A 27,762-nucleotide genomic window follows, 5' to 3' on the forward strand; every position below is an offset into this window, starting at 1 on the left:
CTAGGTAATTGCATCAGAGAAACGTGCCTTTTTCTTCCAGATTACCAGGAAAAAACAAATAAACAAACAAACAAATTCGTAAGAAGTAAACAATAAAAAGTGGACTCATCGAAAAAAAAAAACAATAAAAAGTGGACTTAATGTCTGAAGTCTCAAACTCCGGTCATTTTCGGCTTCAGAAAAATCTAGACACAAGTCCAACCTATTTTGACACGGTAAGACACACCAACCTTCCTCACGGTTCTTTCTCACTAGTTTCTGCAATGAAGAGAAAGGGCTACGCGTTTCGGAGTATCGATACCCGAAACGCGTTGATGTAGTCGCGCTACTGTATATCCATCCCAAAATTTCTTTCCCTTTGTTAGGTACTCGATCATCAGTTTGTTTCGACAATCAGAGTTGGCCAACCAGAATATTCAGTTATTGCTTTTGGTGAAACAGTTGAAGTGAAGCATGTCTGATTCTCCAACCATGCATATGCATGCAGAGAGCACGCTTGATGATCCCAGCATTAGGCTCATTAATGATAAACCCAAAAACAAATGGCGTTTTGCTGTTTCCACCATCTTCTGCATTCGAGCCATCCTCTCTTTATTCAACCAAATCACAAAAACCAAATTCATAACATCTAGCTCTCCGGCCTCTCCCAATAGTACTGTCAATGTGGACCAAATAGCTCTTACTCGGCTTGTGAAGAACAAAGATCTTGCCCAACTGCAAGAGTTGGGAGGGGTTGAAGGAGTAGCATTACATCTCAAATCTGATCAAGAGCATGGAATTCCTTGCGATGATGCTGAGGACATTCCCAACAGATCGAATCAAAAAATTCGGTTCAAACGTTTACAGAAAAGCCCCCAAAGGAGGTTTTTTCCATTTTGTGTGGGAAGCCTTCAGAGACCCAACAATACTAATCCTCTTAGGCTGTGCGGCACTTTCTCTTGGTTTTGACATCAATGAACATGGATTCAAAGAAGGTTGTACTAATGGTGGAACCATATTGCTCGCAGTCATTCAAATCATTTCCGTGTCTGCAGTAAGCGATTACAAGCAGAGCAGACCTTTGGTCCGTAACAATATCCAAATTGAGGCGTGGAGAGGTGGCAGGAGGCAAAAGATTTCTGTTTTTGAAATTGTGGTTGGGGATGTAATTCTCTTGAATATTGGAGATCGGGTGCCGGCTGATGGATTACTTGTACAAGGGCATTCCTTGCAAGTAGACGAATCAAGCATGACAGGAACTGATAGCCCTGTTGAAATTAGCCACCATCAGAATCCCTTCCTTTTTTCTGGGACAAAAATCACACATGGATATGGTCGAATGCTTGTCACATCCGTTGGGATGAACACAACGTGGGGTGAGAGGATGAGCCAAATGAGGCAAGACTCCACTGAAAAACCATAGTTACATGCTCACAACATATGCACAACAATCATAAAAGGATTAAGGCTTACCTTCAGCAATAACAGGCATGGATTCCATCTTATGCAACTGCTTAACTCGATCACTGAATGTGGTCTTCTGTTACTTACCAACTTGCTTCTCAATGGACAGAACTTATGCAATAGTCGTGGTAGTAATCAGGGACCAATTCATCTGTATATATATGAGACTTAAACCTCAAGAAGCTTCCCATTAAAGCATTCCTTGTCGGTGTAGGTTTCACTCTTAGATTCCTAATGTATCACAACTTGTAGTCTTTCTTGTAGACTAAGCAATGGATTACTATCCTTAATGAATTGATACACTACTTCATTAAGTCACTAGTATTGATTTACTGTTTGTATCCATGTTAAACTAGGATTGATATTAAGCTAATCATCAATTACTTTATGATGATATGTGTTATGTCCATATTTGATCTTACAATCTCCCCCTTGGACTCACACATATCATGCTCGATGATTTGCACCAGAGAACATCAAAACCTACTTAACTTACTGAAGTGCGCGCCAGATAACAAACTCAAATCGAAAATCCATTCCAACATGGTCAGATCACAGTTATTTATGTAGAGCAAGAAACAGTATACATTTTAACAAAAATGCAGAGTTTCAAAACCACTAACACAAGCTTCTGAAATCCACATATGTTCAACCAGAAGTGATACAATATATGTTAATGTGTATCAACAAGTAAACATATATTAGGTCCTACTTTATGTTTCTAAAACTAGAAACTCAATCAAATTTACTGAACACTGATGGCTTAACAATATTGCTTGAACCTTATCATCATGCTTCACATGATTTAAGCCATCTGATAGCAAGTATAACTTTAAACACAAAATCGATAATTTTCAGAACATTCAACAAAAAACTGCAGCAATAACCAAAATCTGAAAATATACCTCAAAATTTATTAATAATAAAATCTGTCATTACAAACAAGTTGTGATAAATAAAGTCAAAAGATCACAACTAAAATTACAAGAACTCAAAAACCTTAGAAATTTAAATTGCTCCAACTGGATTAACTCTCTACTGAACCTAAGCATCTAGATTAGCTAAAACTCCAATGTTGGCTGTATGCTTCTGGAATGCTGCTACTGACAATGCCTTGGTGAAGGGGTCTGCTAGCTGTGAATTCGTGTCAATGCTCAAAACAGCTATCTCACCATGCTTAACCCTTTCTCTAACACTGTAATACTTTAAATCAATATGCTTAGAATTATTTGATCTTTTACTGTTCTTGCTAAAGAAAACCGCAGCTTCATTATCGCAATAAATCACAAGTGTGTCTGCCACAATGTGACTTAACACTTTGGTCTGCATCAAGAAATTCCTGATCCAAAGTCCTTCACACACAGTTTCATATACTGCAATAAATTCAGCTTGCATGGTGGAGGTTGAAACTAGAGTTTGCTTCATGGTTTTCCAAGCAACTGCACCTCCTGCTAGCATGTACACGTATCCACAAGTTGACTTCTTGGAGTCTGGATAATTCCCTGCGAAATCAGAATTTGAAAATCCAACGAGGTTCAGATCCTCCACTTGTCTATAAACTAGCATGTGACTTTTAGTTTTCTGCAGGTATCTCAACACTTTCTTCCCAGCTACCCAATGTTCATGGCCTGGATTAGACTGAAATCTTGATAAAATCCCTACTGCAAAAGACAAGTCTGGCCTAGTGCAGACTTGTGCATACATGAGACTTCCTACAAGTCTAGCATAAGGCTTTGACTCCATATTTTCTTTCACAACATCACTTTTGGAACTTTGCTTCTTGGTTAGTTTATCTCCTTTGGACATGGGGACTTCTCCAGCTGCACACTTCTCCATACCAAATCTCTTCAAAACTTTGGTAATATAATTCTGTTGAGACAAACCAAGTAGTCTCTGTGCTCTATCTCTTTTAATCTCAATGCCTAGTACATAGGATGCTTCTCCTAAGTCTTTCATGTCAAAATTCTTTGACAGAAAGCTCTTGGTGTCTTTGAGCAGTTTGATGTTACTGCTAGCCAAAAGTATATCATCCACATAGAGTACCAGAAAAATAAAATTGTTCCCAACTGTCTTCAAATAAACACACTCATCAACAAGATTCTCTGTAAATCCAAAAGTAGAAATCACAGAATCAAATTTCTTGTACCACTGTCTAGAAGCTTGTTTAAGGCCATAAATTGATTTTCTTAACCTGCATACTAAGTTTTCACTTCCAGCTTGCACAAAACCTTCTGGCTGCTTCATATAAATCACTTCATCTAGTTCACCATTCAAGAAGGCTGTCTTAACATCCATCTGGTGCAGCTCCATATCAAAATGAGCAACTAAAGCCATGATTATCCTAAACGAGTCTTTTGTAGAAACTGGAGAAAAAGTCTCAGTAAAATCAATGCCCTCCTTCTGTGTAAAACCCTTGGCAACTAATCTTGCTTTATGTCTCTCTACATTGCCATTTGCATCTCTTTTGGTTTTGAAAACCCATTTACAACCTATAGGTTTCTGATTAGGGTCAGGTTCAACTAATTCCCAAACCGCATTTTGACTCATGGAATTAATTTCTGCTTCCATTGCTAGCTGCCATTGATGAGATTCATTACTTTCAATGGCCTGGTTAAAAGTAGTTGGATCATTGTCCTCTGCACAGTCCATTTCAATTTCTGCTTCTTGCAGATAAACAATGTAGTCACTCTCTTCCCCCCCCATAAGTTGGTTTTCTTGCTCTCTGTGATCTTCTAGGCTGAGGATTGTCAGTTACGTGGTCAGTTACTTGACCAGTGACAGTTACTTGGTCAGTTACATGACCAGTGACAGGTACTTGACCAGTTATTTGGTCAGTGACATGACTAGTTACAGGTACTTGACTAGTTACATGGTCTACACGTACTCGATCAGTGACTTGGTCAGATACTTGACCAGTTACATGGTCAGTGACTTGTCTAGTTACTTGATCAGGGACAGTTACGTGGTCAGTTACTCGACCAGTGACTCGATCAGTTACATCTTGTTCTAAAGGCAATACAACACTTATATTCTCATCCGACACAATTTCCTCAAAATCTGAGGTTAAATCCTCAAGGTTTGTATTGTGAACTTTTTCACTTAGAAACTTTACTTGATGTGTTTCAAAAATTCTAGGTGAATGATGAGCAGAATATAATTTATAGCCTTTAGATTTATCTGGATAACCTATAAAATAGCAACTAACTGTCTTAGGATCAAGTTTATTCAAGCTTGGATTATAAATCCTAGCTTCTGAATGACATCCCCAAACATGGCAGTGGTGAAGACTAGGTTTCCTGCCACACCAAAGCTCAAAAGCAGTCTTTTCTATAGCTTTGCTAGGTGTTCTGTTGCAAATATAATTTGCAGTTTTTAAAGCCTCACCCCACAAAAATTTTGGCAAACCAGTTGTACACATCATGCATCTAACCATATTCAAAAGAGTCCTATTCTTTCTCTCTGCAACACCATTCTGTTGTGGGTTATAGGGTGTTGTATATTGAGCTTTAATTCCATTGTCTTGCAAAAACAAGGCAAATTGACCCTTTTGTTGGCCGGATTCAGTGTACTTGCCATAGAACTCACCCCCTCTATCTGATCTTACTGTTTTGATTTTCCTTTCTAGTTGATTTTCTACCTCAGACTTAAAGATTTGAAAGGCTTTCAATGCTTGTGCCTTTTCTGAAAGTAGATAAATATAACTGTATCTAGAAAAGTCATCAATGAATGTGATAAAATACACATTCCCACAGATAGTTTGATGCCTAAATGGCCCACATATATCAGTGTGTATGAGTTCTAATAAATTTTGGCTTCTATATGCAGTCTTCTTTCTAGTATTAGTTATTTTTCCCTTAAAGCATTCAACACAGTCTGTTAGATCAGAAAAATCAAGTTCATTTAGGATGTTGTTTTTTACCAAAATTTTCAGTCTCTCTTTTGAAACATGGCCGAGTCTTCTATGCCATAAAAATGCAGACTTTTCATTTAGTTTGGTTCTTTTAACACCTGTTAAAGTGCTAGTACTGTTGGTGTTATTTTCAACAAGTAAAATTTCTTGTTGAGCCATGGAACTGTTAATGTCTAAAAGTTCGGCGGTAGCTGAACCTTTGTTAACGCTGATCCGGAGGGCGGATCGATACTTGTGACGTTCTCAAAGCCTCCGCTACCTGTCAAGTAAAATACAAAGGGCGTCAGAGGGAGACCGCGTTGGGCGGTCTTCAACTCTCCGATGCCTAAGTTAGTCAATGTATTTATGTTGACAAAGTAACAGTAGGTAAGTATTGAATGCGTAATTAATGAGGAGAGAGGAGAGAACCTTTTATAGGTGAGGAAGAGGTTGATCTTCTCTTTGTTTTCGATGTGGGACTGATGTGCTTCAGTCCCCAGCTCTGGGAGCTTCTGATGCTATCTTGGCGCGGCGCGTGGCGGCGCGTTAGCGGTGATCTGGGGGTGATCCGCCGCCGAGGTTGTAGCCTGCCTGGCGGTGTGTTTGCATGTCATTCCTTTGGTTGGAATTAGTACCTTTGGCGGTCGAATGAGCGTGGCCCATTATAGCTAATTATGCTTGCAAATGTACATGTATGTACAAGTCCCCCAATTCCCCAGTCAAGGAGGGCAATCTTGGTTGGGGAGTTGTTCGGCGGTTCGAAGCGTTTTCTTCCGCTAGGCTTGCAAGAGCATAATTAGCGTCAGTGCGTTGTCAACCATGGATTTTACTGAGCAAATGCTTTATACCCTTTCGGGTGGGCCTCTGCTAGGCCCCCCAGGGAGTCCCCCACTCCCCGGCTAAGATAGACCTCCGGATGGTCTATAAATTGTTTGTTGAGGGGGAGCTGCGCGGAGCAGAGGGTGTTGGGTAGCGAGCCCAATCTTTAGCACCCAAGTGACGGGGGTCAACGTGCCTGATCAGGGCCGTCGTAGACTGTTGACACAAGTCCCCGTGTCCCGTAGGGACCGTCTGACGGTAACGCCGCGTGGCGGTCGTTGTCAGAGTGAGGCCTGGCCTCGGGATCCGCCGCTGGCGGAAGTCCCCCCGCTGATTGGAGCAGGAAGCAGCGTCCAATAGACGTGCCTGGCGGTATTTTATTGAGCGATACTGCGCTGAACAAAGTACGCGGCCTGCAAGATGATAAGGGGCTCCGCTAGAGGTGTGTAGCGGAAGATGCCCCGCTTGCAAGATGCCAAGGGAGAAGTTCCGCTGGCGGGGTTTCGCTCAGCGGAGACTTCGTCACTTGGAAAATGACAAGGGAGAAGTTCCGCTGGCGGGGTTTCGCTCAGCGGAGAATTCGTCACCTGAAAAATGACAAGGGAGAAGTTCCGCTGGCGGGGTTTCGCTCAGTGGAGACTTCGCCACTTGGAAGATGACAAGGGAGAAGTTCCGCTGGCGGGGTTCCGCTCAGCGGAGACTTCGCCCCTTGGAATGTGACAAGGGAGAAGTTCCGCTGGCGGGGTTCCGCTCAGCGGAGACTTCGGAATCGGAAGTGGTTACTTCCACCAGACGCTTCGTCTGGTGGTGGTTAACACGTGTCCAGCCCGTAGAGGGTTAGCGTGCGGAGGTCTATTTCCTAAGCCTAGCCGTCTTCTCGCCATTAATGATGGTAATCATGGATTCCGTAACCGAGGCGACGCCTCGGTTAATCCGGAGAGTAAGTGGAAGATCGCGACACGTGTACGGCCGGTGCGTGATGTCGTTTTTAGCAGACGGCTGAGAACGCGCTGATGTTGACATAAAAGGGGGGGAAACTCAGCGAGATTTGACACTTTGGCAAAAGCTTCAAACGTAGTCGTCGTCTTCCTGCCTTGCTCGTGTGATACCGAAGGGAGAGGCTGCCAGAGTTTGGAGGTATCGTTTCCGGAAAAACGAAGATTTTCCCCCCTGAAGGCTCTCGCTCACCACTACTTCGGAGCTTTCGTCACTAAGGTTGGTTTCTTGATTTCTGTCCCTGTTTTATTGAATCTGCTATTTTCTGGGTTTTGGTGTTGTGGATTTTGGGAGTTTTTCTGTGCTTTTCCGTGTTCTGAGGTGTGAGGTGAGATTTGGGGGGGGTGGTTTATTGTGGTTGGCAGAGAGTTGGTGTCTAGGGATGTGCTAGATGGTCGAATCTGGGTGGAGTGTGCTTGTTCTTGTTTTGGCATTTTCTGGGTAAATTGCCCTTGATGTTCTTGGCTGTGACTGATGTAAGAATAGGCTAGATCTGTGTTTGTGCTAACTGGTGTGGGTTTTAGGGTTTGGGATGGCTAACGTCATAGAGATTTCGAGCAGTGAGGATTCCGGGTCTGACGTGTCATTCAGCGCGGCGGATAGGGCTTTTATTGACTCGTTGCGTCCGTCTGCCCATGCAGGAACCTCACTGCCAGAACCGCTAGAGGTTGAGCCGCTACAGACCATATTCTGGGAAGTAGCCATGGGTCGTGGTCCACGTCCAGAGAGCTCTAGGGCGGGCGAGGCCGCTGCTGCAAAAGCTAGGTGCGACGAGCGTTTGGAGAGCAATAGCGCCGCCAGCGGCTCCGCTGAGGTAGAAGAAACGGCGGGGGAGCACGTTGAGTCAGCGTGGTTCTTCCCGGATGGCACTGCTGTTGATGAGGCAGGAGGGCGGATGAATGCCGCCGCCGTTACCCGAATGAAGAAGGCCTTTCGGCTGCCGGGATCGGTGAAGCTGCGCCCGCCGACGGTAGATGATAAGGCGTCGATTCTCCCAGAGGGCGCGGCGGCTGTACACGAGGCGATATTCCGCCAAGGAGTGACACTCCCGCTGGTGCCGAATCTTCAAATCCTGGTGTGCGAGTTTGGCCTTGCTTTTGGTCAGATTTGCCCCAACATGTGGCGGTTGATGTTGGCGATGAACTCGCTGTGGCGGTTATCCGGGTGCGAGGGGCCTACTGTGGCGGAGGTGCTGCACTTCTACGAGCTAACCTACGTGAGGCGCCAGGGCTGTAGAGGGCAAGTGAATCTGAGCCGCCGCCAGGGAGCGCCCAAGTTGATTGAGAATCTAAGGGATTCCATGTCCTATTGGCGGGGAAGCTTCTGCGTCGCCACAGAAGGGTGGGAGTACCAGGCTGTGGGGAACGAGGGAGGGCCGGCGTTTAGGATTAAGTCGGAGTTCCAACCTATTCGAGGTCGGTAACGAAGTTCCGCTGACTGCACCTGGCGGGTACCCGTATTGTATGTATTTTGACTAATTGGTTTGTGCTTGTGCAGCGGGATTGCGGTACAACTTAACGCGCGAGGAGGAGTGTCGCGTGGCGCGGATTAGAGGTTGTTGGCGGAACCGCAACTTGCTGGACTTCCGACTTCTGACTGGCTGGGAGTTGCTAGTTGCTCAGAAATTAACTCGGGCCGTTGGTAAGAAATTGCCGTCAGGTTGCCCTAGTTTTTTTTTTTTTTTTTTTTTTTTTTTTTTTTTTGCAAAGTAGCCAACTGACTGATTGAGTTTTTTTTTTTAGAAACGCCGCCAGGTAACAAATCGAGCCGGGACGCTTTCGAAAAAGCCATGGACCGCGCGGAGATTGATAATTTCCTGGAGACGATGTACGCCGAGGGGATGGTGGCCCAGCAGACCGTAGTGGACCCCGAGACACTGGCGCTAAGCCAGTCAGAGGTTCCCGTCTTGTTGCATATGCCGCTTCACTCGCACCTTGGCGATGATGGGCTGCCAGCTGTCCAAGGGGCCGCCACAGCGGCTGCGACGAGGGAGAGGGTACCCGCCAACCGGCGTGGTGCTCAGAAAGAAAAGCCGGTGCAGCCGGCAGGGAATGTGACCGCCCCAAGGGAGGACCCGCCGCCGAGGGTGACGAGGGCTGCTGGCGGAAATACCAGGGTGCTCGAGAGGAAGCGCCGGCAGATAAACTCCCCCAACGAGGAAGAGGATGAAGATGTGGAGACGATTGGGGCTCGGCATCAGAAGAAGGCCCGCCAAGCTCCGCTGAAAGCTGCGGTAGTGGAGGGAGAGGTGCCCACCGCCAGCGACCTGGACTCATTTGCCGCCTACTCGGAGTTTATGACAGGTGGCGAGCGGGAATTCCTCTTCCACCTGTGTGAAAGGCTAGGGTTTGGCGGCCTAGCTGGGATCTCACGCCCGACAGCGATTGACCAATCGCCCTACAGCTCGGCGTTCGGTCAGGTATCAGCCGGGCTGTACGACATGTTTGAGGCGGCGAAGAAGCAGCCTCTGGTCGAAGGGGAGCTGAGGGAGGAGATTCAAAGTCTCCAGAAGGAACTGGGGGAGTCGAGGGAGAAGCTGGCGGAGACAGAGGGGCGGCTTGTCAAGGCTGAAAGTGACTTCGCCGACGTCCGCGGTAAGCTCAACGTGGCGATCGAGCGGGACTTGGAGAGAAATGACCGCGTGATTAAGCTGGAGGAGAAGAACTCCCTGCTGGAGGAGCGGATAGCTGCCAAGGATAAGAAACTTATTATCGTGCAGCGGGAGTCGGTCGCCAGGGCGACGGAGCTGAAGCGGCTGGAAGGCCAGGTTGCCCGTCTGACGGCTGAAGGGGATGCTGCCGCGGCCGCCGCTGTGGAATCGTTCAAGCGGTCTGCGGAATATGCGAAGGCAATGACCGAGTCTGCGAAGGCCGGGGCTTTAGCAAACATAGAAATGCTGAAGCGGAAGGGCGCCATCGACTTCGCCAAAGCGTCAAAGCCTGATGCGCCGCCGGCCAAGAGTGCCCCGCCGGACAAAGAGGTCGTGCCTGGCCCAGCGGGAGGTGCCCGCTCAGGCAGTGGGGAAAGCAGTGCACATCCGATGGAAGGGTCCCAGCAGACCCCCACTCCTACACCGTCGGAGGTGTCGCGTGCCGGATTTCTGGCGGCGCACACCCGGGCGGATGGCACAATAGAGACCCCTAGCCCGACAGCTCGAGGGTCCGATCAAACGAGTCGAGCGATCGTGCCGCCGCCTGCTGCGACAGAAGGTGCCGAGGGCCACCCCTGAAGCCAACCGGGACCGCCAGAGATTCCCCCCTGAACTTTGTTTTTTGTTTTTTTTTTTTTTATATATATATGGCCGTTGAGGTACAATAGCTTGTAACAGAAATTTTGAAATGGAATGAAGTTTCGACGTTTGTTATGATGTGTTTGTACCGCTAGTACCTTGACTTGTATATTTTTTGTGTCAATGAAACATTAAAGGAATTAAGATTGGTCCAAGTGCACCACGTAGCGGACGAAGTCCGCTGACGATTGCTGGCGTTGCCAGTTGCCCTCAGTGCTAGACTTGGTAACAATGGTTTGAATAATTCCTCGTTTCATTGATAGCTGACTGATCAGCGTGTACAAAAGTGGGGTAGTACCCGTTGGGTAGCTTCCCTTAGCTAAATATTGAGCAAGAATTTAGCTAAGTCAAGATGCTCTTGGGTAGCGGTATGACTATTTGTAGTAATACCGAAGGTGTTCGGTATTCCAAGGGTGGGTCGTCGTGACGCCATCCTTGTCCATTAAGTAGAAGGTGCCTGGGCTAACGACTTCCACAATTTTGTATGGACCTTCCCAAGTTGGGCGGAGTTTTGTTGGCGGTGGAATTACTTCCTTCATTACCCAGTCCCCTAGTTGGAGGTTCCGGGCCTTGACTCTGGCATTGTAGAAACGCGATACCCGTTGTTTGTTTTGCAAGTTGTGCAAATGGGCTTTGTATCTTTTTTCTTCTAGGAGGTCTCTGTCCAGGTTGATGCCGTCGCTGTTGGTCTCCGGGCAGTAGCCTTCGACCCTAGCGGTGGGCTGAGTTACTTCAACAGGCAGGACAGCCTCTGTTCCAAACATCATACAAAAGGGTGTCTCGCCGGTGGCGGAAGTTGAAGTAGTCCGGATGGCCCATAGAACCTCTGGTAACTTCTCCGCCCACAAACCCTTAGCGTCGTCGAGTTTCTTTTTGAGCAGCTTCTTGATTATCTTGTTGGCCGCTTCGACCTGGCCGTTGGTTTGGGGATGAGCGACTGACGCAAAATTCATCTTGGTGCCAAGGTTGGCGGTGAAAGATATGAGTTCCTTATTGTTGAACTGGGTGCCGTTGTCTGTAATGATTGTATGTGGGACACCATAGCGGCAATAGATGTTCTTCCAGAGGAAGCGAATTACCTTGGCGGTAGTTATTGCCGTGAGTGGTTCCGCCTCTATCCACTTGCTGTTGTAGTCGATGGCGACGATGATGTACTTGAACTGTCCCTTGGCGGTTTGGAACTTTCCCATCAAATCGAGGCCCCACGTGGAGTGAATCCATGGGCCGACGATAATTGACAGCGGCTCTGCCGGTGCATGTGGGAGATCTGCAAATTGTTGGCATTTGTGGCAAGATCGCGAAATCCGCCTGGCGTCATCGCCAAGTGTGGGCCAAAAGTAGCCCTGCCGCATTGTGCGGTTGGCCAAGGATCTGGCGCCTGAGTGGTTTCCGCATTCTCCGCCATGGATTTCCGCTAGGACGGCCTTTCCCTCCTCTGGGGTTAGGCAGCGGAGGTTGGGATGAGTGAATCCTTGGCGGTAAAGTTTACCATTCTGGATATTGTAGCGGGTTGCTCTCCGCTTGAGCTGCCGCGCCTGAACCTTGTCCTCCGGCACCGTGCCGTTGCGCTTGTATGCAATGATCTCATCCATCCAGCTGGGGTTGATCTCAATGCTGAAGATCTCCGCCAGGGTCTTTGTGATACTTGGTTTGTCAAGGCATTCCACCCTTGTGTCCGCTGGACGTTGATGTGGTTGGGCGGTTGCCAGTCTCGCCAGTGAATCAGTCTTGGCGTTCTTTTCCCCGGGGATTTGTGTGATGGTGTGAAATTTGAACTTTTTTAGCAACGTTTTGACGTACCCCAAATATGCCGATAACTGCTGGTCCTTGGCCTGGAAGCTGTCGTTGACCTGGTTAACGACTAACTGAGAGTCGCTGAATATGTTGACGCTGTCAGCCCCTGAGTCAATGGCGAGGAGCAAGCCGGCAATGAGGGCCTCGTACTCCGCCATATTGTTTGAAGCTTTGAAGTTGAATTTCAACGCATACTCCGCGTTCAGTCCCCCAGGTCCTGTTAAGATGACTCCGGCGCCGCTGGCCTTGGCGCTTGCGGAGCCGTCCACATGCAGGTTCCAGTCTGAGTGTAGCGGAGCTACCTCCTCCGCGGTAACCATTTCTGTTCCAGGCTCCGCCCCGGTGCCGGGTTCTGGCTGACGCTCGGTGAGCTCGGCGATAAAGTCCGCCACCGCCTGACCTTTCATGGCGGTCCTTGGCTTGTATTCTATGTCAAACTCGCTGAGCTCAATGGCCCACTTGCTGAGGCGCCCTGAGTGTTCAGGGTTCTGCATAACCTGCCTCAGCGGTTGATTGGTTAACACGTGGATCGTGTGAGCCTGAAAGTATTGGCGGAGGCGTCTGGCGGCAACTATGAGTGCGAGGGCGAGCTGCTCCAAGGGAGGATACCGTGTCTCTGCCCCGTTCATGCCCCTACCGGCGTAGAACACTGGGAGCTCGTCCTGAGCCTCCCGCCTGACAATGGCGCAGCTGATTGCCGATGTTGAGACCGCTAGGTATATGAATAGCGTCTCCCCTTGCACAGGGACAGAAAGGAGAGGGACTGCCGCCAAGTATTCCTTCAGGCCTTGGAACGCCGCCTGACATTCTGGGTTCCAGTTGATGACCTTCTTGTGAGTTGTTTTGAGGAGCTTGAAGAATGGGGCACACTTGTCGGTGAGTCTGGAGATGAATCGAGAAAGGGCGGTTAACTTGCCCTGGAGGCACTGGACGTGTACCTTATATTCAGGGTCTGCCAGGTCAAGGATGGCCTGGACCTTGTCTGGGTTAGCCTCGATGCCTCGCTCGCTGACGATGTAGCCCAGGAATTTGCTTGCGGTGACCGCAAAGAAACACTTCTCTGGGTTGAGGCGCATGCCGTAGGCCAAGAGAATGGTTACTATGACCTTGAGGTTTGCCACATGTCTGCTGGCCCTTATGCTCTTGACTAGCATGTCGTCCACGTAGACCTCGATGATTTTTCCCAGATGCTCAGCGAACATGGCGTTCATCAACCGCTGGTAAGTTGCACCGGCGTTCTTCAGACCGAAAGGCATGACATTGTAGCAGTAGAGGCCTTTGTCGGTGGTGAAGGTGGTGCATTCCTGGTCGCTGGGGTGCATCTTGATCTGATTGTATCCGGAGAAAGCGTCCATCATGCTGAGGAGCTCATGTACGGCAGTTGCATCGACTAGCTGATCGATACGAGGTAGCGGGAAACTATCCTTTGGGCATGCCTTGTTGAGATTTTTGAAGTCGATACACATCCGCCACTTGCCGCTGGCCTTTTTGACCATTACCAGGTTTGAGATCCACTGGGGATAGATGACTTGGCGGATGAACCCAATGTCCTGAAGTTTGGCAACCTCCTTTCTGATTGCCCGGTATTTTTCCTTATCAAAGGCCCTTCGCTTCTGCTTGATGGGATAAAAGGAGGGTTTGATGGTCAGTTTATGAGTGATAATTTCAGGAGAGATACCTGGCATGTCCGCGTATGACCATGCAAAGACGGCGGCATTATCGCGTAGGAACTGAGTGAGTTCTGCCTCCACCTCTGGGTTTAGATGGGCGCCTATGCGGACTGTCCGCTCAGGGTGCTCGTCCGAGAGGCAGACAACCTTTAGCGACGTGTCAGGGTCGACCGGCTCCTTCCGCACATACTTCTCCTCCTCATCCCTAGGATCCTCAAAGATGTTTGGTGGCGGTGCCTCACTACCCACTGTCAGAATTTCATGGCGGCGTGTCGACCGCGCTATAGTCGTTGAGTAACATTCTCGTGCCAGCTGTTGGCTTCCCCTGACACAGCCCGTGCCGTTAGGTGTGGGGAACTTCATGAGAAGCATGTACCCGGCAATGATGCACTTGAGCTTGTTAAGCGCTGGTCGACCAATGATGGCGTTGTACGAACTGAAGCAGTCGACAATAATGAATTCCGTATGCACCTCCGCCATACATGGACTAGTGCCAATAACCAGTCTCATCTAATCAGACCCCAGCGGTTGTGTGACGTCGCCGGAGAAGCTGAGCAGTGGTTCGTGATCCTGGAGTAATTTCCTGTTCCGTTTGAGGTTGTTGTAGCAGCCGTTGAAAATGACATTGACAGCGGAGCCGCTGTCCACCAAGATTCTCCCCACTGAGAATTTTCCAAGAATGGCGTCGACCAAGAATGGGTCGTCATGGGGTAAATTGACTCCGCGCTCCTCCTCCTCCGAAAAGGTAATAGGTTCCCAACCTGATTTTGGGAGCTTGGCGGATCTTTCGTAGCGGATGTTGCAGACTTCCTTTGGGTGATTAGCGCGTGCATAGCGCTTCCTTGCCCTGTGAGACATGCTGGTGATTGGAGCACCGCCATCGATGGTGTTGATGCGGCCCAAGGTCTCAACGTTGGCAATTACCGGTGGTGGTTGACGCACCTTGAACTGCTCCAACTTGCCGTCACGGTACAAGGTCTCGATGGCCGTTTTGAGAGCATTGCAGCTATTGGTATTGTGGCCGCTGTCCTCGTGGTATTTGCACCACTTGCCGGTGTTCCTGGGTTTGCCTGTTTTTGGGTATTTTGGAGGGGGTGGCGGTGGGATCTGATCCTTGCACTGATTGTAGATGTCTTCATATGAGGCAGTCAGGACCGTGAAAACTGCATACCGCTGCGGGGACTCCGCCTGCTTGTTGCGGTTATCCCCATGGGTTGGGCGGTTGCCCTTATGGTAATGCTGGTCCTTCTGCCGCTTGCTCTGGTGGTGGCCCAGTTGGCACTCCCTTTTCTTGTCAGTTGATGGTGCTGAGGGGGTCTTGCTGGCGGTTTCCTGATGACTGGAAGATGGCTGTGTTGATTTTGGTGTTAGTGGTGGCGGTGGGGTCTCTCCGTATGTGACGAATTCCGCCTGGGCGTGAATGACCGCCTCACTCATGACGTGGTCATACGTCGCACTGGGATGATTGTAGTTGAGGTGATAGAGGAACGGTCCCTTGAGCAGTCCCTTCCTGAAGGCCGCTGACGCCATTGTTTTGTCTAGGTCACGGCACTGAGATGCTGCCGCCCGCCACCTTGTGACAAAGGCCTTCAGTGATTCGTCCTCCCCCTGCTTGACGCTGAACAGTTGACTTGTGTTGTGGTGTCCGGCGGACAATAGGATGAACCGGGAGAGGAAGGCATGTGATAGTGCATGGAATGAGTTGACAGACCCCGGCGGACACTCAAAGAACCAGTTCATTGCCTCACCGTCTAACGTCTCACTGAACAAGTGACACAAGGTGGCGTCATCGAATCCTTTGTTGTTGGTGACCTTCTTGAAGGTGTCCATGTGGACAAAGGGATCAGACAATCCGCCGTAATGCGCCATCTTTGGGGTTTTTGCTGACGCTGGTCTGATAGCTTGCAGAATCTTAGCGGTGAATGGCCCAGGTCTGGAAGCGAAGAGTGGATTCTGGGTTGGCGCTGGTGCGCCCGACTCCGCCCGGATCAGCCTTTGCTCCAGTTGGTGTATCCTTTCCAATATCTGGGCGGTTGCATCGCTGGCGGTGTCAGCCCGGGTACTCCGCTAGACCTGCCTGCGCCTTGGCGCAGGCGGATGGCCCTCAGTTCTTGCCCTAGCCTCCGAACGGTTGGTACACGGCACCGATTCCGCTTCCTGCTCAATCATTAGTTGGGGGATGGGCGGTGGTCCCATTCCCGACAACTCAGGCGGGTTCAGCGGTACCTGCATCTGTATGACTGGTCCTGGTGCCAATGTGCCAGTGCCGGGTCGACTACGCTTGGTGCTGCGTGACTGCTCGCTCAGTGCTGGGCGGGGGGTAGGCTCCAGGGTCCTCTTTAGCTCTTCAAAACGTGCCAAGAGCGTAGCCACCTGTCCCTGGGCCTCGGCCTTCTCCTTACGCTCCTCCTCCCGCTCTCTGTTTGCCCTATGAAGATCCGCCAGTGCTATCTCGTACATAGCGACGAGATCCTGGCCCGGCGGGCGGCTGCTGCTTGAGTTTGCCTCGCCGCCGGGGTTGACCGGTGTTGTAAATAGTGCTCGGTTAACGCCTATCGTTGGATCTGAGGGTTGGGGAATGGTGGACTGGTCCGCCCGCTCCTCAGCGTTCCCTCCGCTACCGTTAGTCATGGTGGATGTAGTGGGATGACCTTTTGTTCAAGGATTCCCACAGACGGCGCCAATGTTAATGTCTAAAAGTTCGGCGGTAGCTGAACCTTTGTTAACGCTGATCCGGAGGGCGGATCGATACTTGTGACGTTCTCAAAGCCTCCGCTACCTGTCAAGTAAAATACAAAGGGCGTCAGAGGGAGACCGCGTTGGGCGGTCTTCAACTCTCCGATGCCTAAGTTAGTCAATGTATTTATGTTGACAAAGTAACAGTAGGTAAGTATTGAATGCGTAATTAATGAGGAGAGAGGAGAGAACCTTTTATAGGTGAGGAAGAGGTTGATCTTCTCTTTGTTTTCGATGTGGGACTGATGTGCTTCAGTCCCCAGCTCTGGGAGCTTCTGATGCTATCTTGGCGCGGCCCGTGGCGGCGCGTTAGCGGTGATCTGGGGGTGATCCGCCGCCGAGGTTGTAGCCCGCCTGGCGGTGTGTTTACATGTCATTCCTTTGGTTGGAATTAGTACATTTGGCGGTCGAATGAGCGTGGCCCATTATAGCTAATTATGCTTGCAAATGTACATGTATGTACAGGAACAATTTAACTGTAAATAATCATTCATAATAACACCAGAACCAATTTGAACAGAATTTTTAGAAATAAGAATTCCATTACTATCCATAACAAGTCTACAACCAGATTTTACTAAAAGAGAAACTGAAACCAAATTCCTTCTCATGGAAGGTACATAAAAAACATTGTCCAGAACTAACAATTTTCCTAATCCTAAATCGAGCTTTAAGGTTCCAATAGCCTTGACTGCCACTCTCATGCCATTGCCTACACACAGGTTCACTTCATCACTTTTTGGGATTCTCCTCCTTATGAATCCCTGCAAAGAATTAGTAATATGAATAGGTGAGCCTGAATCTATCCACCAAGACTGTGGTTCAACATTTATAAGATTAATTTCTAAGGAAAAAACTGTATTAGAAAAAATCTTACCCTTTTTGGCTAACCAGTTCTTATAGCCAGTGCAGTCCTTTTTCATGTGTCCTACTCTTTTGCAAAAGTAGCACTTGAACCTGAATGGCCTGTTTTCCTTGGCCACTGCAGCTGTTGAACTCTTAGTTATGGCTTTGGTAGGCTTGAGCTTATTCTGGGGCTTTTTCCTTTTAGGCTTCTCAATGAGGTTAATGGTTGTAGCAGGTTCCTTTTCTTCCTTGATCCTAGATTCCTCATCCACACAGATGGATATAAGTTCATCTAGAGTCCAGTTTCCCTTTTGAGAGTTGTAACTGGTCCTAAGATGACTAAAACTGTTAGGCAAGGAATGTAGTGCATAATGCACTACATGCTCATCCCTAACTCCCATCAAGAGCTCTCTGAGTCTGCCATTTATATTGATCATCTTCATAATATGCTCTCTAACTCCCCCTGAACCCATGTACTTTAGATCATGAAACTCCTTGGTTAGCCTAGCTGCTTCTGCTTTTTCACTTTCTTTAAACTTAGCACCTATGAGTTCCAGAAAATCTGATGCTAGCTCAGGCTCTTCTATACTTCCCCTGACAGTCTTAGACATAGATGTTCTAATGAGGTTCTTAGCCATTCTATTGGATCTATGCCACTTCTTGTAAAGGTCAGTATCTTTCTTGGTGCTCTTTTCATTTAACTCTTCAGGCTTATCCTCAGTAAAGCAGTAGTCTATGTTCTCATGCATTCCCATATAATTTTCCACAGAGTCTAGCCAAGCTCTATAGTTGGTTCCAGTTAACATCAAGACACTGTTCAAGTTCATGTAAGAGTTACCTAAGGAGCAAAACAAAAATTCGAGTGAGTTCTCAGTTTGTAAAGAAAATATGCTTAAGTTTCCTGTGTTTTATTTAGCTTTATATAAGTAACCAAAACAAGAACATACAGAAAACCTAAACAACCATACTTGCATTCATGTCAGTCCATAACAAAAACAATATTAAGCATCACTTTTGAGCAGAAACTTAATATCCTGGAGTTCTTTATCAATATGCCATGTTTAATGAAAACAAGTTATCCAAAGAAATTTATCCACATCTTTAGACAGAAGAAAAAATTTCTAAGTATCCGAATTTATTTTCATCAAGCATGCATACTGCTGTTTTGTATTCTAAAACCACACTTGACCACTTCTTTGGAAGATAAAATTGAAGCATAGTTTTAAAACACAAAACACAATTTCAGTTTTGTTACTCGATCAGGTACAGTTACTTGGTCAGTTACTTGACCAGTTACACGTACCTGATCAATGTTTTCTGCCAACATCAATGAAGGATGCTTTATGCATCATAATCACTTATGCCAACAGAAAACCACAAAACATATGAGCTCTTTTACTTTACATTCTATACAGATTCATCCTTGTAAGAAAGTTAAGCTCTTGTATCTGTCAATTTTAACAACGTGTAAACAAAATCTGGGAGATTTTTGTTCTACATACAAGTTCACACAATCACAGATACAATACCATATCATCAATCAATTCAACATGCATATTCAAGCATAACCAAGATTGGTTCGATTCCAAGAACCCACAGAACAATCAAGAAATTGTAAATTTCATCCGGTCACCATCTACTCTGGCCTAACGCAAGCCGGGAATGCATCTAGGGTCCTTGAGCACAATCAAAACTTAATTATCATGCTATGAATCGAAAACAATTTTCACAGAAAAACCTGTTTTTGCTTTTTCCCTAATTTGCTGCTAAAAAATCATAGCGGAAGCGTGAATTTTATAATTAACCAGATGCAGCAGTCGTCTTAAGTAATTTACCTTGATCAGGTACCTGACCAGTTACTTGGTCAGTTACCTGGTCAGTTACTTACTTGGTCAGGTACCTGATCAGTTACATGACCAGTGACTTGGTCAGTAACCTGATCAGTTACTTGACCCGTAAAGCAAAAACCCTTAAAAAAATTTATGTTTGTTTTGCAAAACCCTAAAACGATTTTTCATATTTGTGAGCCTATGCTCTGATACCAATTGTAAAACCATAGTTACATGCTCACAACATATGCACAACAATCATAAAAGGATTAAGGCTTACCTTCAGCAATAACAGGCATGGATTTCATCTTATGCAACTGCTTAACTCGATCACTGAATGTGGTCTTCTGTTACTTACCAACTTGCTTCTCAATGGACAGAACTTATGCAATAGTCGTGGTAGTAATCAGGGACCAATTCATCTGTATATATATGAGACTTAAACCTCAAGAAGCTTCCCATTAAAGCATTCCTTGTCGGTGTAGGTTTCACTCTTAGATTCCTAATGTATCACAACTTGTAGTCTTTCTTGTAGACTAAGCAATGGATTACTATCCTTAATGAATTGATACACTACTTCATTAAGTCACTAGTATTGATTTACTGTTTGTATCCATGTTAAACTAGGATTGATATTAAGCTAATCATCAATTACTTTATGATGATATGTGTTATGTCCATATTTGATCTTACAACCTCTGCAAGAACGTCTAGAGAAGCTAAATTCGTTAATAGGTAAAGTAGCTTTGCTAGTTGCTTTCCTTGTTCTTGTAGTCTTGTTAGTTCGATACTTCACGGGGAATACCAAGGATGAGAATGGAAACAAGGAGTTCAATGGCAGCAACACAGAAGTAGATCACATAATAAGCGCTGTCATTGGGATTGTAGCGGCTGCGGTTTCCATTGTTGTGGTAGCAATTCCAGAAGGTCTCTCATTAGCACTAATTCTTGGTGCCTATTCCAAGAAGATAATGATGGCTGACAAAGCAATGGATCTGAAGCTCTCTGCTTGTGAGACCATGGGATCGGTTACTACAATTTGCACTGACAAAACAGGTACTCTTACTACGAATCAGATGGAGGTGACCCAGTTTTGGTTAGGTAAATATTCTTTGGAAGAAGAAGCTTATTCGTCAAAGATTTCTCCTTCTGTTCTTCATTTGATCCAAGAAGGAGTTGCTCTGAATACAACTGGTAGTGTGCACAAGCAAAGTTTGGATTCAAAAGTAGAAATCTCAGGCAGTCCAACTGAAAAGGCTATTATTTCATGGGGGGTATATAAGTTGCAGATGGATATGGAGGAAGTAATGAAGAGTTGTAGCATTCTCCATGTTGAGGCCTTTGATTCGCAGAATATGCGAAGTGGGGTTTCAATGAAGAGGAACGCAGACAGCACAGTTCATTTACATTGGAAAGGAGCTCCAGAGATGATACTGGAAATGTGTTCAAGTTACTACACTCCCTCTGGACTCGTTAAAGGTATGGATGACAGTGAAAAAATGAATTTTGAGGAGATTATTCAAGGTATGGCAGCTAGCAGACTCCGGTGTATTGCGTTTGCACATAAAGAAGTTCCAGCAGATCAAGACCACACAACTAAGCTAAAAGAAGATGGATTGACCTTGCTGGGACTCGTAGGTCTTAAAGATCCATGCCGTCCAGAAGCGAAGAAAGCAGTTGAAGATTGTCAATATGCAGGGGTGAACGTCAAAATGATTACAGGCGACAATATTTTCACTGCTAAAGCCATAGCCACAGAATGTGGGATACTCAAGCCCGGTCATGACATCTTCAGTGGAGCAGTGATAAATGGTGTGGAATTTCGAAGCTACACCCACAAGGAGAGAATGTTGAAGCTAGACAATATCTGTGTAATGGCACGGTCTTCTGCTGCTGATAAGCTTCTAATGGTGCGATGCTTGAAGCAGAAAGGTCATGTAGTTGCAGTGACTGGTCATGGCGCTACTGATGCACCAGCACTGGAAGAAGCTGATATAGGACTATCTATGGGAATTCAAGGAACAGAAGTTGCCAAAGAAAGCTCAGATATTATAATCACAGATGATAACTTTGCATCAGTGGTCAGTGTTTTGGCGTGTGGAAGATGTGTTTATCACAATACGCAGAAGCTCATCCAGTTCCAGCTCACAGCAAATGTTGCTGGTCTTTTGATCAACTCTGCAGCAGCAGCTTCATCAAGGCAAGTCCCATTTTCGATAGTTCGTTCAATTTGGTTGAACGTGATTATGGACACACTACTAGCTCTGGCTCTTACCAAGGAGAAACCCACAAAAGAACTTATGGAAAAGCAACCGGTGGGCAGAACTGAGCCCTTCATCACCAATGTCATGTGCAGGAACCTCACGGCTCAAGCTCTGTACCAGACAACTGTCCTCTTGATATTACAGTTCAGGGGAAAAGCAATGTTTGGTGTTAATGATAAGGTAAATGGCACCTTGATCTTTAATACTTATGTGTTTTGCCAGATGTTCAATGAGTTCAATGCAAGGAAGCTTGAGAAGAAGGATATATTTAGGAATATCCACACCGACAAATTGTTCATGGGGATAATTGCAGTGGCAGTTATTCTACAGATTGCGACAGTGGAATTTCTAAGCAAATTTGAAGATATAGAGAGGTTGAACTACAGACTATGGGGAGTAAGTCTTGGAACTGCAGCCATTTCTTGGCCCATCGGTTGGGTTGTTAAGTGTATACCTGTGCCACAGAAACCCATTTTCCACTACCTGAAGATGAAGATGAACTGAAGAACAGAGCTCCAGTAAAAGTTTGAAAGGAAAGAACAGGCTCTAGAAGCATCATGCATCGTTCAGATTGATAACTTTGTAAATATATCAGGCAACCCATATGTTTGGATCAGATAGGATCTGATTAGTGCATATTCTATTTTGTTCAATTAGTGTATTTTAGTAGTATTTACTACTTTGGAATTGTCGAACTGAGATTGAAAGCAAATTATCTCTACATGTGCCGACCAGCAATCAGTTCAGTGGTAAGGAGTTCCACGCCAACATTTTTCATCAAAGGGGATGGGACAATTTGGACTAAAAAACTTCTACTAAAATTTTGTTGGAGAGAAATCCCTCGCTATATGGCAAAAAAATAAAAATAATCGACACACACACCACCACCACCACCACCAACAACAACAAAAGACATAAAATACAATTGAAAATACAAGTAAAAAATGGCCTCACATTCATATGCTATAAGTATATTTAGGATAACAGTATGTCAAATTATTATTGCAAAAGTTTGTCAAATTATTATTGCAATATATTTTAAATTGAGGAACAGCTGCCTACCAAATGAATACAGAAGAAAGGTGTGTCCTATATCTTACCACTATCATGTTCATCAGAGCTCTGCATTTGTGTATTCTTTGATGACTCATCGGATACTAAACTTGGATCTATCAAAGCTATTGTCTAATTAAAACGTATATATTCAGCAAAATACACTTACCATTTTAATTTTACAACAGTTCCTGTATGGCTATGTGTTATTTCAATCAAGGACTGGTCTTAATTAACAAGAAAGATGCTTAACAAAAACTACACTGCAGCATCAACCTCCCACAGCACTATAATAACATTCATTGTGTAATGACTACATAATCTCTTTTCCAATTCCATTCAATATAGGCAAAGCAAGATTGCAACTACAGAACAGTAATATACATCAAGCCTACAACGTTCAAATGCAGTATACTGGTACACTAGATGGTCGATAGACAAAAGTTCTGACGGTGTGAGAATAACCTGATGGATGATTATAACTGAACTTTACTCCTGAGCTGGCACCCCTGAGATGAGTGCAGTGCTCATGGAAGCTGCTGATAGGTCGTGCCAGGCACGCATCCCAGCGGTCACTTTCAGGCATCGTCTCTGCCACTGTATATCTCCCCTTAGCATTCGTGAATGCCTGGTAATTTAGAACTTCCCCAGATTTTGTGATGCATAGAACAGCTACCTCAGCACCTGCAAAAAGTCAAACCCATTCATTTCTTCCATATCCCCATATAAAAACACGTGAAAATGTCAACGTTCCAGTAACATACTTAGCAATTGGTGAACACCAGCTTAAGATCATTTTGTCCTACCTATTTAGCGAAATATAAATGAAAATTTTGTTCGTAAGCCATTAGTTATGCCTACTATGTACTGCTTGAAGTACATGTAAAATCAACTCATCAGGTCTTGATTCACAAAGACGTTTTTTAGAAAATGCAACACCATAGACATTGATGCATATGAGAAGGACAATGATTTAGCAACAAATTCAAATGGCAATACCGGAAGGTCTTGTACAGAACAATGAAATATATCATTGTTCCAGCTGTATGACCTTTAAAGTAAGACTAATACTCTTCAAGTAAGAACAGGGTTTCAGGCCTGATGATAGGCCAAGCTAGCTAGTTTCATTAGTCTGTTTCTTTTTTCTGGGTCTTTTTGACCCCATGCTTACCAGGGAGGAAAAAAAAAAACAGGAAGTAAGAACAGGGTTTCAGCAAGAAATTTATACAACAGTACGAAACTGTTGGTCAGAACGTAGAACAAATCTTAATCAATTACTACACTTTCAAGAACTAAGCAAAAAAAAAAGATATTCTGTACATCTTAATATCTATGAAGAGTATCTATGAAGAGGAAAGTATACCACCTCTTTACTCATAGTTCTGAGATTAAAAGATTATAGTTACAAAATTTAGATTGGCAGAACAATCAAACCAGAGCAATTTTCAACTTTTTAATATCTCCGATAAATTCATGTGACTTTGAACTAATTTTTCTGACCAATCAATTGGGAAAATATCAACAATTTTATGCAAAACACATGATGATCATAACCAAATTCCAACCCAGATAACCAGGTTGTTAATGTCATCATCAAAATTCAATTATAGAATCAAAAGTCTATTATAGAGAAGGAAAGAACGGACCTTCTAGAATATGATCTTCAGGTCCGAGGGCGGAGTCGCCGCAAACATCACAGATAACTCTGCCGTTGATTTCACCGGTCCAAGCTCCGATACGGGAAATGAAGACCGTAAGGATGACAAGGCCCACCGCCAGCTTCTTCTTGTTCATCTCTGCTTCCATGGTTGCGTCACTCTTTCTTTCTTCTTTTTTTTTTGGTCGAAACTCTTTCTTTCTTCGACTTCGACTTATTTATACGCCAAGGTGTTGAGACTATGTCCCACTGGGTCTGACTCCGCTAAGGTTACCGGGCCCTACAGTGTCGTAGGCTTTGTTTGCCTCATTAGTGTCGGTAGCCCGTGAACAATAGGTGAACCATACCTGAAGTTTATTTCCACCCAAACGAGACCTTACTCTAGATTTTTGGTTACCAAAATCTTTTTCTTTTTTGGGTTCTTGACCAAAAGCACCAAAATTGGCCAAAGTTATCCCACTTATCCAGGAACAAATTTTTATTCCCACCTACCATGTTTAAAGTAAAATGACAGTTTTTCCCTTGATGTAATTAATTAATTACAACCTGCCACTCTCCCCCCTCTCTTTCTCCGCCCTGCAAATCCCCGATGTGCACTCTCTCTCTCTCTCTCCCTCCTCTACAACCAAATTTCAACAGCAACCATAGTCACATGGAATATTGTCTCTCCCACCACAAGCTCCTCGCTCTTCCGTCCCCAATCTCGACCTTGAAGCCTCGATTAGCACTCAATTTCGCTCCCAAATCCCAGGTATTTGACTATGGTAGCCGGCGCCGGGGTATCGATCCACTGCGAGTTCAGCAACCTCAACTCGCCGCTCAACCCGAGGACCCGATTTTCCAAGGACCTCGACTCGCCGCTCGACCGGAGGATCCGATTCCGGCTCCTCCAAAATCCGATTCCAGTTCCGGCTCTCTCTCTTTCTCTCTGTTAGGATTGTCGCTGTTTTTGATGGGCATAATGGCGTTGAAGCAAGTGATATGGCTTCAAAGCTTTTATTGGAGTATTTCGTTTTGCATACCTATCTTCTTCTTGATTCTTCTGATGCATCGAATAAGTATAATCAATGATGATGTGGTGGCCTGGTAATTTGGTTCAGGTTTCATTGTTCAGGTCAACTTGTCTAAGCTTTTTAGTATCAGCCAATTGTTTATGTTATTATTCTTCACTTAATAGTAAAGAATCCCTTAATTTAGAAATGAAAGGATTTGAGTAGTTAAATTGATTGATGTGACTGCTTTGTATCTGTTGCATATAGTTTGTGCTGCATTATTAGCAATTTTATGGTTCCCTTTGGATAAGAGTAGAATATGAAAAATATTTTTTTTAGGAGGCAATAGAGGTCTATTGGGGGGCAATAGACGTTTTTAAATTTGACGCGGGCGGAAGTAACCCTAGGTTTACAAGCAATAAACCTAAAACAAAGATTCTGGAGTCCACCAGAGATAAAAGAGAAAACTCTCAATTTTAATTGATAATATGATAAAAGATAGTTCTGCAGCCGTTTAAGGTTGCTTATATATGAGAAAAGAAACCCTAGGGCGACTAACAATGAATCCCTAAAGCCCACGGGTTAAAACAAAACAAATCCAAAATATACTAGAAAACCTAAAATAAAAAGAATGCAAAACTAGCCTAAAAATATTAAATCTCGAATCGGATAATTAAAACGACATATTTTGGCCTAAATCCGTTAGGGCTCACTAAAGTGAGTCTTGAAGATCTCGTCGTTCCCATTCTGGAAAGATATCATGCGTCTCAAACGGACGTTCTGGCCAAAAGTTGATCAAATCTGATTCACAATCAAAACCTGACTTTTTGTACGAGTAACCCGAAAGGTCCAAAACCAAATCTTCTTGAATATTCCAGCGGCTAATAATCTCATTACGCGTGAGTTACCTATTTTCCAATCACTCTTCTTGATTCTACACCGCTTCTTTACTTTTATGATTTTTCGGCTAAACTGGGTCCATTCTCGTCCTACATCATTCTCCTCCACTATGAAAGAACTCGCCCTCGAGTTCCTCTTGAATAAAGGACAGGAATAGGTAGACAAAAGACCTGAGAAAAAATTAGACAATTGGACATGTGGATTATTGGCTGGATCTTCTGCATATTCTGATGACACAATCATGAACCCAACACCATAGATGAGTCTGTTATAGGCAACCTTAGTAGATTCTTCACAGCTCTCAAGGTTGTACTCTTGAATAACATCTGGCTCTGAATTATTTATTTTAGGCTCCAAGACTTCATCAGTACAAATAACCATGTCTTCATGAGCAATTTCATCTTTAACCTCTTCTTGGTTTTCACCCATGAATTCTTGTGGAGCTTCTTCCATTAGAAATTCTTCTGACTTTTCTTCAATTAAACTATTAATCTCAACAGGCAAAGAAAACTTAGACTCTAACTTCTTCTCGAAAACCTTAGGAGGATAATTCTTGATGTTCTTCATTCCAGGCTTAATTTTAATTTTGTGCGACTCCCACCTAAATAAATATGTGTCATCTTTGCAATAACCACCTTTGACGCTTTCATGCCATGGCCTTCCAAAAAGCACATTAGTGTCATCCATATCAATCACATGACAAGTAATCTCTTCTTTATAAAATTTTCCCATAGAGACAGGAACTTTACAAACCTCTGTTACTTGTGCATATTCATCCTCTCCAAATGGAATCCAGTATGGATCACTCAGCTTCACTGTCGGCAATTGAAATAATCCACAATTTTGTTTGCTACAAAATTCTCTCGTAGACCACTGTCAATTATTACAGAGCATACCTTATCTTTGATGACACATGTAGTTCGGAAGTCGTCGTAATCTGGCGTTGTGAATATCCAATGTTCCATGTTTCTTCTTTCTTCTTTTTTTTTTTTCCTTTTTTTTTTTGATTGATGAGGTTGTCCTAGGGCAAATCCCTTGGTATGTTCCTCTTCAACGAAACTTTCTTTGATAGATACTCTACGACCAGCGTCGTTGAGGTTGGTGGTAGTGAACTTCTCCCTTGGATCGTCGTCTGCTAAGAAGCGGGCGATACCCGCTCTGATACCAACTGACGCGGGCGGAAGTAACCCTAGGTTTACAAGCAATAAACCTAAAACAAAGATTCTGGAGTCCACCAGAGATAAAAGAGAAAACTCTCAATTTTAATTGATAATATGATAAAAGATAGTTCTGCAGCCGTTTAAGGTTGCTTATATATGAGAAAAGAAACCCTAGGGCGACTAACAATGAATCCCTAAAGCCCACGGGTTAAAACAAAACAAATCCAAAATATACTAGAAAACCTAAAATAAAAAGAATGCAAAACTAGCCTAAAAATATTAAATCTCGAATCGGATAATTAAAACGACATATTTTGGCCTAAATCCGTTAGGGCTCACTAAAGTGAGTCTTGAAGATCTCATCGTTCCTATTCTGGAAAGATATCATGCGTCTCAAACGGACGTTCTGGCCAAAAGTTGATCAA

At 45.0% G+C, this 27,762-nt stretch overlaps 1 protein-coding gene and 1 pseudogene across 1 annotated transcript; one reads left to right on the forward strand and one right to left on the reverse strand.

Annotated features, from left to right (window-relative positions):
• The first annotated feature begins 400 nt into the window (after positions 1-400).
• LOC133734454 (putative calcium-transporting ATPase 13, plasma membrane-type) lies at positions 401-22,213 on the forward strand (annotated as a pseudogene).
• A 663-nt stretch (positions 22,214-22,876) lies between these two features.
• On the reverse strand, positions 22,877-24,483 carry LOC133734458 (uncharacterized). Its single transcript, XM_062162108.1, has 2 exons — positions 24,275-24,483; positions 22,877-23,312 (listed from the first exon to the last, which is right to left on the reverse strand). The coding sequence occupies exons 1-2, from the start codon at positions 24,432-24,434 to the stop codon at positions 23,029-23,031; spliced, it is 444 nt and encodes a 147-aa protein (XP_062018092.1). The 5' UTR covers positions 24,435-24,483; the 3' UTR covers positions 22,877-23,028.
• Positions 24,484-27,762: the final 3,279 nt, after the last annotated feature.

This window comes from Rosa rugosa, chromosome 2 (genome assembly GCF_958449725.1).
Source record: "Rosa rugosa chromosome 2, drRosRugo1.1, whole genome shotgun sequence".
Lineage (NCBI taxonomy): Eukaryota > Viridiplantae > Streptophyta > Magnoliopsida > Rosales > Rosaceae > Rosa > Rosa rugosa.